The sequence below is a fragment of the Copadichromis virginalis genome, linkage group LG4, assembly GCF_057382275.1.
Source record: "Copadichromis virginalis isolate Kocher_CV1m ecotype Utaka linkage group LG4, C_Virginalis_male_GT1.1, whole genome shotgun sequence".
In the NCBI taxonomy this organism is placed as follows: Eukaryota; Metazoa; Chordata; class Actinopteri; order Cichliformes; family Cichlidae; genus Copadichromis; species Copadichromis virginalis.
Genome location: NC_140621.1, coordinates 5636334 through 5648421, shown reverse-complemented (window position 1 = coordinate 5648421; position 12088 = coordinate 5636334). Strand labels below are relative to the sequence as shown.

Sequence of the window (12088 nt, the reverse complement as noted above, 5' to 3'; positions counted from 1 at the left end):
CCTGCAACTCAACACCTCAAAGACTAAGGAACTGGTTGTGGACTTCGGGAGGTCCAGAGAAGGTCCACTGCCGGTTCAGATAGAGGGGGAGGAGGTGGAGGTGGTCAACAAGTACAAGTACCTCGGGCTGTGGGTGGACAATAAACTGGACTGGTCATGCAACACAGAGCACCTGTATAAAAAAGCCCAAAGCCGACTGTACTTCCTCAGGAGGCTGAGGTCTTTTAACATCTGCAGGAAGCTCCTGGGGATGTTTTACCAGTCGGTGGTTGCTGGAGTACTTTTCTATGCTGTGGTGTGCTGCAGCACAGCAAAGAAGGACTCATGCAGGCTGGAGAAACTGATCAGGAAGGCTGGCTCTGTGGTCGGCATGAAGCTGGACACTCTGGTGACAGTGGCAGAGAAAAGGACATTAAAGAAACTGATGGACATTATGAACAATGCTGGGTATCCTCTGCACACGGCCATAAACAACCAGAAGAGTCTGTTCAGTGACAGGTTGCTTCTCCCCAAGACAAGAACCAACAGACTTAAAAACTCCTTTGTCCCACACGCCATCAGACTGTTTAACTCCTCTCTGGAGGGGAGAGGGAGGGGAAACAGGAGGACAAAGGAGGGGGGAACAACTAAGCTGTAGTGCCTCTGCACCTCACTGTACAATACCTTGTGCAATACTTTTTGTAAATAGTCAACAGTGCAATAGACTCAATACTTGAAATGTGCAATTCACTTGTATTTTTATTTTTTATTCCTATTTATTCTATTTATCCCCTTTGTATATTTTATTTATATTTGTCTCTGTATTTATATATGTGTGTGTATGTGTGTATATATATATATATATATATATATAACATTCTGTAACTGTAACTTCTGTCGGTGCTGTGCTTTTGTGGAAATCGAATTTCCCAGAGGACCCACCCGAGGGATTAATAAAGTTCTATCTTATCTTATCTTATCTTATCTTATCTTATCTTATCTTATCTTATCTTATCTTATCTTATCTTATCTTATCTTATTCTGTGGCAAAACCCTGTCAAATCTGCTTTGGTGCACCTGTTGAAAAACTGCATCTAAATCCAAGACCATAACTCGTAAAAAACAGCTTTTGAACTGTGAGGATCCCAAGGAATTGTTCTACACAACAGTGTCCAGGGTCATTTACTTCTTTTTCTCCAATCACACTCAATGACTTAATTGTAGTAATAGGTAAAATGAAATCCTCATCATGCTCCTTAAATATATTACCTCCCTCTGTCCTGTCTGGGACTCTCACCAGCATTGGTCCCACATTACTATCCATCATCAACAACTCACTGAGGCAAGGCTGTGTTCCGTCCTATTTTAAACATGCTGAGGTAACCCCTCTGTTAAAAAAACAGAATCTAGATCCTACCTCCCCTAGTAGTTATCGTCCTATTTCAAGATTGCCATTTATAAGTAAATTACTAGAAAAGATTGTAGAAAATCAGTTCAGGTCCTTACTATGCCGATTGCAGATTTTTGACCCTTTTCAGTCTGGCTTTCAAAAGCAGAACTCTACGGAGTCCGTTCTCTTAAGGGTCTATAATGATCTACTAATGGCATCTGACGCAGGAAATTGTTCCGTGATCATTTTTCTTGATCTTAGTGCAGCCTTTGACACCATCGACCACAAAATCTTACTCAACAGGCTGAAGGTTCTGGCTGGTGTATCTGGCACTGCCTTAGACTGGTTTTCTTCCTACTTATCAGACAGAACTTTTTCTGTTAGGACTGATAGGTTCTCCTCTAACACTGCTGCCCTAACTTGCGGGGTTGCACAGGGTTCAGTTTTGGGTCCATTATTATTTTCTTTTTATATGCTTCCTTTAGCTGGCATTATTCAGTCTTTTAGTGACCTGTCTTATCATTTCTATGCAGATGACATTCAGCTGTATATGTCCTTTAAGCCTCATCAGCTGGATAGGCTGTCCACCCTAGTCCAGTGCTTAACTCAGGTTTCTGACTGGCTTTCTAACAATTACCTTGTTTTAAACATGAACAAGACAGAGACCATGATCATAGCTCCTCCTGATCTATATTCTAAAATCAGTCAGGTTCTTGCCCCTTTCTGTTCTTCTGCTAAGCCAAATATTCGAAATCTTGGAGTAATATTTGACTCTTCTTTGGGCCTTGACTCACACGTAAAATCTCTGTCTCGTTCCTGTTTCTTTCATTTAAGGAATATTTCTAAATTGCTGAACTGGAAAAAATTGTCCATGCATTTGTGTCATCGCGTTTAGATTATTGTAATTCCCTGTTTACCAGCTTGGATAAATCATCTCGTTCTCGCCTCCAAGCTATACAAAACGCAGCAGCCAGACTACTAACTCGCTCTAGCAAGCGAGCTCACATCACTCCTATTTTATGTTCTTTACATTGGCTCCCAATAGATTTTAGAATTCGTTTTAAAATTATTGTTTTAACATACAGAGCACTAAATGGCCAAGCCCCAGATTATTTATCCAAGCTTCTCACAAAATACACTACTGCTCGCCGTCTCCGCTAGAAGTTAGCAGGAAGTTAGCTTGCTAGCTTCTATCTAAATACAATATAGCATGTCCTGACTGCGGGGTTTTGGAAACAAATTCAAACGTACAGCTCTGTTATCACTTCCAACATAAATGAAGACAGAAAACTAAATAGCAGTGACGTTTGTAGGGTTACTGAAGTTTGGCTAGCTGGTATATAATGATGTGCTACGTGACCGCTAGCGACACAGCTATGTTAGCATAATATAAACAGTTATGTTTGAGTTATGATGCTGCTGTTATACTGGGCAAAGTATGGGACTAATCCGTGGACAGATGATTATAAGTTGTATTGTAATAGCTTTGTGCTAACGATGCTATTTGTTAACTCAGAGCTGATATTTATTTCTTTACATCTTAGTTCTGGACATTATAGATGAAAATGAAAGAAATCAAAACTGAATGAGGATCTGATGGTACGGTCACCGGAGCAACCTGCAAATCTAAAGGCGACCACAGCATTTAAATCATTACATTGGGCAAAACATGCTAAATTGAGCATGTGCAATCGTGTGAGAGTGGTTTGGGGTCTTTGAAAGGATGAAAAGTAGTTTTCTTGAAATGTGCTTGTTTAATTTGCTTAGCTAGTGGAGTGTAACTTCAGTGTAAGACCTCAAATCAAAACCTTGATTAACTGAACAGTTTACAGTTATTGATTGATTATTTTATTCACACACACTTATGTCATTTTTCATTCATTGCTCATCTCAACTATAAACAAAAATGAAAATTCGGCCTTGACAATGACACCAGAGCATGCAGAAGGATTTATTAATGCATATCATTTGAATGGCAACAAAAATGCCAGTGTCATGGTGGTGCGAGAGGAAAGGTGAGGGGATCAGCACACGTGATAGAATTCATCCTCTGCACCATAGACTATGATTGTTTGGACTAAAGGCACACGTGGAGAACTGAGCATCATTGCTATTCCTATGTCAAGCTGCTAGCATGCTGGGAAAGAAAAGCATATATTAATATATTACAAGTCTCTGGGTGTCGTTGCAGACGTGTGCTTTAACGAAAGCAATACGTTTTTGAACACTTGTGAGTCATCTTCGTTTTACATCATCACTGGTAGGTGTATGTTTAAGGGCACTAAATGTTGGGACACATGGCTTATGTCAGAAATCTGAGTGGACCAGGTTGGAGTCTTTAAATCGAGTTGCCGACAGTCCTCATGATTTAAAAAAAATGCTTGATATTTGCTACTGATGGAGTTAGTCAGGTGAGGGAGACATTTTTCATTCACGGTGAATGTAACGGCAGCTCCTGCTTTGCTCCATGTGCTGGATCGCTTTGGTTAACTCCGTTCATGTTTGTATATGTGTGAGTAGTAGGTACCTGTGCGTCCTTCTCACAGCTTTTTTGACAGCTTTGTCTTGGGACGAGTGACGGGGTGACTGACTGGCTGTAATTTGGTTGTCATGGATACAGATGTAGTAGATACACGCGCACACGAGCACGCACAGACAGCAGTGTGACTCCAGGGGTTGATGCGCCTCAAATAGAAACGCAGAGATGAGTCATCCGCCAAGCTGCTGCAGTACACACACACACACACACACACACACACACACACACACACACACACACACACACACACACACACACACACACACACACACACACTCACCTTTAGTAGATGTGTTTGGTATGTTAGACCACTGAGATGTCAGACATGTTGCCTGGACAGTTTCATCTGCTACTATAAACACACGAAAGGCTGATTTTAAGCTAACAGCACGTCTTTAATAAATAATCATAGTGTTGGATAACAGAGCAGCAACACAGCAGCCCATTCAGTTTCAACAAGACAGGACACTTCAAGTTAACTTTCTGTATTTACATTTTCTCCCTTTGCTGTGTATATAGTCTTTACTTGTGAGTCATACTGAGGCAGCCTTAGATCTGCTGGAGGACACAGGGAGCTGTTTACACAGGAGGTGAGGATGATGAGGGAGATGAAGGTGATGAGGAGGAGGTGGGATAGAAGTGATGATAAAATGATTCAAAGAAACATTTCTGGAAAGGAAACAGCAGCGACAGTGGTCAATGCAGAGATGAAAAGCAGACAAATACATGAATTAGACGAGTCCTGAGCTGGTCTGCTGGATTTGTTTGTCTGTTAAATGTAAAATCACTGATTACACAGAGCTCAGTTTGTTCTCCTCTTTTGCTTTTTCTAATCCTTGCACTCTGCATTTGCCAGCAGCTGAGACATCCCATTATATTTCGTTATGAGGACCAAAACCTATTCTTAATCTCTAGCTTCTGTTATGACTGAATACTGAATGGAACAAACAAATTCTATAAAGAACAGTTTCAATGAATAATATCCACGCTGACAGCAAAGTGAGGCGTGTAGCTTCTGGTTACAAAGAAGCCTTTGCAGGATTCTCTGTGACAGTTTTCTATTGGAAGTGAGGTGACTGAAAAATGTCCGAAAGAATAGAAAATTTTTTTTGAAGCACGGAGAACGACTGCTCAGGATCAGAATATAAGAAAACAAAAGTCTGGCTCACTGGAAGCAAAATGGGAAGAAATCAGAGGTGACTTAAGACTTATGCACAGTCTTGTAGTTATACTTAATTTAAATTCCTTTTTGAAAATTACATTTTTTCAACAAAATGTGAAGAAACTGTTGTGAGTTTGTGTCCAAAAGCGTCTTTGTATTGTGTTTAAGAGATTTTAACGAAAGCCTAACTAGATCTGGCTGTACTTTAACTACCAGCTTTTAACCACAAGATGGTGCAAGTGAGGCGGTGTACTCTTTGTTTAACCCAGCAAGTCCTTAAGACCACAGACGTATTGGCAGCCTGGCAAGCGGCAGATGCTCTTAAAGAAATGGTGGTAGCGAATAAAAAAAAGTTAAGCAGCCATCAAATAATAACATCTTAAACTAGTAAAACACTGCCCCCTGATGGTGGAAGTTGTAGCTAATTCAAACAAGTGTCTTTAAGGCTTCAACGTTTCTTTTCAATAAAAACCTGTTTATGGGTTAAGTGAATGAAGCCTCACAAAAACAGTGATTAACAATATTGTTAATGCAATTTAACAGCAAGTACAGCTTAAAGCTGCAGAACCATTCGCAGCACCAACCTGATGGTGGTACTAAATGGAACAGTTGTCAGGATTCCTCCTCTGGGAGCCATGAATGTTGGCCAATCCTTTGGCTGAATGTTGACATATTTTATTGGTCAGGTGGACATATCGGCCAGCCGGTGGCACTAAATGACCATTCAGCAGATGAGCAGGCTTTATCCTCTTGGCACTGTGGATGCTTGGAGCTGATATCACACTGCGATCTTACACTGACTGTGCCATCCCCCAGTGCCCGCTGCTAGCTAACATAAACACCTGCACGGCCACAATTTGTGCACCCAAAAAAAGGGGGGTCGTGGAGCTAGCAGAGCAAGAAGAGGTCCACAGTGCCCGCCCACACTCTTTGATTGACATACAGTATTTGGCAAGCACAGCACAGAAACATGAAAGCACCCAGCGCCACCCTCCCATCCCCACCCCAGAGCTGCAGGCTTACTGCTCCCTCCTTCTCTCCTTCTCTCCTTCTCTCCCCTCTCTCTGTCTATTTTTATCTCTAGCTCCTCCTCTACCCTAGCAGGCTATTTTCAGCACTGTTCCCCCACCCCAATCGCCTGTGTTTGTAAATGCTTCTCTTCTCTTCTCTTCTCTTCTCTTCTCTTCTCTTCTCTTCTCTTCTCTTCTCTTCTCTTCTTCTCGTGTCCTTGCTCCCTCTCCTTTCTATGAAGTAAAATGAGCTGTTGTTGACTTTTCTCTGTATCCGTCTAACTTCCTTTCCACCCAGTGATCTACTTTCAGCCTCTCTCTCTCTCGGTCACCCTCCTCCCTCCGTCTCCTGTCTCTCTGTCGACGTTCATTCAGTAGCTCAGTGAGCGTCTCTCTCACACACACACACTCATCAGTGACTCTCAGTCAGTGAATATTAGCCGTCTGACCAGCAGCTGTTTGTGGTCGCTGTGTGGAGCTCCACTATCCTCTGTCTTATGATAAGAGGACAGCGTGCCATCTCCTCTCCTGCTGCTCAGTTTCTCAGTGAGGACTCCAAACTCGCCGTCCCAGCGTTCTTCCATTTCCTTCTCTGTCTGTCATTCTCTCAGTGCTTCGTTCTAATTTTGGAAACATGGAACCTCGGGGAGCGCTCTCCCAAAGCTATTTACGTCCTCGCCTCTCCTCCTCCTCCACCTCCTCCTTGCTCTCCTCCTCTTCCTTCTCTTCCTCCTCCCTCTCGTCAGCCAGGAGGAGAACAGCGTGAGGATTCTTTGATGCACACAGAGCTGGGGAATTGGGCTGCTCCTCTGTCTGTATTTTTATTGTGTTGACGAGGCTGCAGCAGCTCCTCTCGTCGTCGCTCCTCGCTCTCACAGCCTGTGGGTGACTGGATTTTCCCTCGCAGCTGAATGGAAGAAACAAACTTTCTGTTCCTTCCATCTGCAACACACCCCAACAGCACTGGAGCCAGCACTGTGTTTCTGCATGGTGATGTAGGTACAGAGAAATAAACCAAAAGACCACACAGACACTTTTCAGGTGGTCTCCTTTGGCTGTTGACATTTTGATTGATCTGCAAAACCCAGCGGAGGGGAGGCTTTCTGTGGGCTGCAGCCGAGACGACGATATTAGAAAGGAGGAGTTTGCTCAAAGTGTCGCCCGCTCGTCATCACAACTCGAGCTGAGCAGTCAGAGACGGCAGAAGCTCCAGGAGTCCGATGGAGACTGGATTACACAAGAGAAGCACAGAGCTGTTCGATTATTTTCTTTTCTTGTAATTTGCGGCCGTTCCCTGCAGAAGTTAGTTTTGAAGTTTTCAGTTTAACTGTATGGGTCTACGGCATGCCTGCGTCTCGGATGAAGAAGTGACTGGTTTAATAAAATAAAGCGCCGGCTCTCGCCTTGGCATGCTGTTGCATCCCACCGTGTCAGGATTGTGCGCCATGTTGCAGACCATCTATGAGACTGAGTCCTGTTTTTCCTCCAGCAGCACAGACAGCCACCATCAGCCTCTGGAGCTCCTGAGCGGCAACAGGGGCTCCAGCGCTGCCATGCCCACTGCTGGTGAGTCATCTATGGGAAAGTAGGGGTGGGGGGAGAGGGAAGGTGGGAGGGAGGGAGTGGGGGTGCTGCGGTGTGCTGGAGTTTGATTAAAACTGATGAATAATTTGATGTTTTCTCTCATAAGTAACGCCTGTGTGGTATTTGTGTTGAAGTTTGTCAGCTGGAGCAGCAGCACTCGCAGCTCGCTGAGGAGACGGTGGTACCTGAGTACACTAAGTGCTCGGTGTCCACAGTTTGCGTCAAACTGTGCACTCCACAGATACCTCATACACGTATTTTTAGATTCAACGTGACTTCCCACATCTTGTCTGTATCGTCTTCTCCAGCAAACACATTGAGGATAAATATTGATGGATGTGTTTAGAAATCATAGATTTAAGTGGAATAACTGTGTGCAGGTTTCCAGTGCTAGGCGTCAGTGTTACAACGCAAAAGATACCCAACCTCAGAAAATATCCTGGTTCCATAGTTTATCCCTGCAGTACAGTTAAACAGACATTTTCTCACAATTGGAACTTTTAACTCTTTAAAAAAAAATCGAAATATGTGTAAAAGTCTCTCGTTTGACATTGAAAGAGAAAGCTCCACATTTTATGTTAAAACAAAAAGAAAAATGAATCAGATTTTTAGAAATAAAGTGCAAGTTGACGAGCCTGACAGAAGGTCAAAGAGAGATGAGATTCAGTCTTCTTTGTAAGAAGAATATTTCACTCTTAAAGCAAAAAAGCAGTTCTCGCTCTTCTTCACATTTCTTAGAGAAGAAGGGCAGAAAGCCCCGACCAGTCTCTCTTGATCTCTTGTAAAAGGTCTGAGTATTTTTGTAGTTTATGTAGATGGTTTCTTTTTAGCTGTCTCTGTCTGGACACACTTTCTGTCATTCCGTCTCATTCTGTAGACTAAGTTAGCTTTGGGAATCCTTTGGGCATCTTTAGGAAATTGACAGTGTTTTAATTATTTATTTTTGGCTACTCCTATAATGCCAAACACAAATGTACACTAGTAGGAAACATGGGTGATAAAATGGATTTTCTGAGCTTTAGGTAGAGTAGAACTGGCCAAACAATGGTGCCAAAATGAGGTAAAGCAATGTTGAAATGTAGCTTGATGACAGCAGGCTGGAACAAAGAGGATGTATATTGACTCTAATCTTCTTTTGGCTGCAGTTACAATGTTGGCTCCGTGCATGTGTGTGTGTGTGTTCAGAATAAAAGACTTGCAGAGATTGAAGACGCTGTTAATCAAGTAGCTCAAGATTTGTTAGATTTACATGTGTAGTGGCCCAAAATTCCTTTAAATGAAGTAATGAATTTCCTCTTAGATTGCAAAATGAAAACAACTCCTGGATCAACACACCTGATAACCGCCTGTTTGTTTATATCATTATAACTGGTGAACTATGTGCACATCTTAAGCTTCTCAAAAAAAGAGAATGTCACGAAAAAGAACTTAACAAAAGAACTTTCACTTGTACCTGAAATATATCGAGTCTTCTTTTGTTTGAATTTTGATTATAGCTTATAATCAAAGCCAGCCTCTCTTATTATTAGAAGAGATATATTACAACACACAAATGGCCAAAATGTTCAAAGAAATGTTTGTCTGTACACCCATGACTCTACTCCGTTACTCCTTTACTGTGGATTACTGCGTCAGTGCATCGTAGTTGTGGCATTGCAAGGCTGTTATTGAGGTTTCTTTGATAGTGGCCTTTGGCTTTTCTGGATTTTGGGAGTTTGTCATTTTCATCTAGACAGTACTCCAGAGATTCTCTGTAAGGTTCAGGTCAGGTGAGTTCGTTGGCCAGTTTCATTTTGCACTGTGGGCAAGTGCTAATACCTAGATAAAGATATCAACATCTCGAGGAGACTGGATCCTTCACACTGCACTTAAAACACTGGGATATCTTCCTTTAAGTTCTTGAGCCTTGATTTCTAAATGCAATGCAACATTTACTTTCATCTGAAAAGACTTTGGGCCACTGATGAACAGGTAAGACATTTCTCAAGTCTTTGGTTCAGTAGTGGGTTAATCGTAGGGAAGTGACAGATGTAGCATCTTTTCCTGAAGACGTCTGTGCACGGTGGTTCTCGATGCACTGGCAACAGCCTCAGTCCATCCTAAGTTTAGAATCAACTTTTCTTGACCATCATCTCAAGACGTCAGTCACCCGGGCTCCTTTTGGATCTTTTCCTATCACACTTTTCCCTTCCACTAAACTTTCCATGCTTTGGTACGGCACTCTGTGAATCCTGTGTATCCAGCCTTTTCAGCAATGACCTAATGTGGCTTACTCTCGTTGTTGCAGGCGTCAGTGACTGTAATCTGAACAACTGTCAAGTCGGTAGTTTTCCCTTGATTGTGGTTATTTGTATTCTACTAGCGCAAGAGATGCACGACAGTTCTCTTGCTCTAGTAGGCTGGAACTTTATGTAACCACAAAGTAAAAGTTTACCTTTATAAATGAGATTGTGAAAAATAATGAACTTTGTATGATATTCTACCGTAAGTAACAGCAGCTGTCACCTATTGCTATTCCTGTTGTATAGATAACCCTTTAATGTATTTACCACCCATCAGCCGTATCCTTTTCTCCTATTGGTAGTTGATCCAATCCCTTGTCTCAAAGTTGAAAGTTTAAATTAGTCCTTGCCCACTATGTGTCAGTAAAGGTTATTTTGGCTTTGTAAGTAGCTTAAATTCATTGACGTTCACAACTATAATCAGTGCTAGTCTGTGTGGACGCATCTGTTCAGTCATGTTTAATTAAATCCACCACTGTCTGTTTTGGTCTCCACCGCCTGTTGTAGGAAATGTGCTCTGCTTTGTTCATCCGATACTTTCTGAACTTTTCCATCTGCTTAACTGTAAGCATTCAATGAGAGCTTTTTGTACTCTAAACTGATGTCGGATGCTGAAATGACCAAGCAAGATCACAACCGTGAGACTCAACCAGAAGCTATAGAGTGTAAAAACACAATGACGAAATGTACAGTGTTAAACGCTGAGGAGGCCTGCTTCATGGGGTGATAATTCTTTGAGGTTTCGTTACTGTTACTGGTTCACTTTACATTGTACGTGACCACTGAAGTTGAAATATAAAAACATAACTTGGTGCATCTTTAAAGCTACGTATATTCTGTGGCACAATTAATTGTACCAGATGTTCTCAGGTACTTTCAGCCCAGTGTAACACAACAGACAAGATCCACTGTGGATGACCTACAGTCTGCCATCCCATAATGCTTAACCCACCCATCAGTCTCTATAGCAACACCACACATGTGACTCCTCTCCCTCTCTCTAAGCTTCTAATTTGTCTAAAGTACACACAGCCATTATACTATTTTTACCTCACTCTCCCTCTTCCTCTGCCTTTTCTTTCTCTTGCTCTGTCTCTCTGTCTCATGGCTTTTTTTAGAGTGTTTTGCAGGGCTGACGTCATAGTGCCTATTTTCTTTTAGCAATGCAGAGTGAACAAGACGGGGAGAAAGAAAGCAGGAGAAAAATATTGGTTTGCAGAAATACCTCCCAGCAGAAGCAGCACCAGTGTGAAATAGGAGTGATAGAACCAGAGAAAGAGTGTAAAGTAATCCAAATTGGACTTCAAACTCCACATCCCTGATGGGATACATCATGCGATTTCCAAAATATTTGCAGTGACAAATCTTGGCCAACACTTAGTAAAGCATCTTTGACTCTGTCTGGATACTGACCGGATCACAGTTGCTTTAAAGCAGCCACATGAGGTATTCCTGTCAGAGGCATTAGTGGGAAATTCCCAGTTAGTAGATTGTAGGACTGTAACGCTGCAGCCAGGCTGACAAAGAGTCAGAGGTCCGCTGAGCCAAGCATTCCTTTAAACTGAACTAGTAGACTTCATTAATTTCCTCACAAATAAAATATTCAATATTCAAAAAATATTCAAAACCACCTCACAGACATATCATTATTTACAGATACTTTCAGTAGTATGGATATTTATTTAGACTCTTTCTCTCTGATTCATTTTTCTGAGTTAACTTCAGTAATTGTTTTCCTCCAAATCATCAACGTGTCTGTTAGATTCCATTCCTACAAAAGTGCTTAATGAAGTCCTACCATTAATTAATGCTTCAGTTTTAAATATAATCAGTCTCTATCTCTATTACTGGCCTGTGTACCACACACCTTTAAGGTGGCAGTAATTAAACTGTTACTTAAAAAGCCATCACTTGACCCAGCTTGCGTAGAAATTATAGGCCAATCTCCAACCTTCCTTTCCTCTCTAAAATCCTTGAAAGAGTAGTTGTCACACAGCTAACAGATCATCTGCAGAGGCTTATTTGAAGAGTTTCAGTCAGGTTTCAGAGCTCATCACAGCACAGAAACAGCTTTAGTGAAGGTTACAGATGATCTTCTTATGGCCTCTGACAGTGGACTCATCTCTGTGCTTGTCCTGCTAG

The 12088-nt window shown here is 42.0% G+C and overlaps 1 protein-coding gene across 2 annotated transcripts in view; it reads left to right on the top strand.

Moving 5' to 3' along the window:
- The window catches only part of hdac5 (histone deacetylase 5), a 64376-nt gene that overhangs the window by 15790 nt on the left and 36498 nt on the right, over positions 1-12088 (top strand). The window contains exon 1 of one of the 2 annotated variants that reach the window (XM_085453259.1): positions 6050-7646. The exons of the other annotated variant lie outside the window; for it this stretch is intronic. Coding sequence (XP_085309385.1) covers positions 7490-7646 — 157 coding nt within the window. The 5' untranslated portion in view covers positions 6050-7489. Of the gene's footprint in view, positions 1-6049; positions 7647-12088 lie in introns of those variants that run through there. 2 annotated transcript variants of the gene reach the window in all.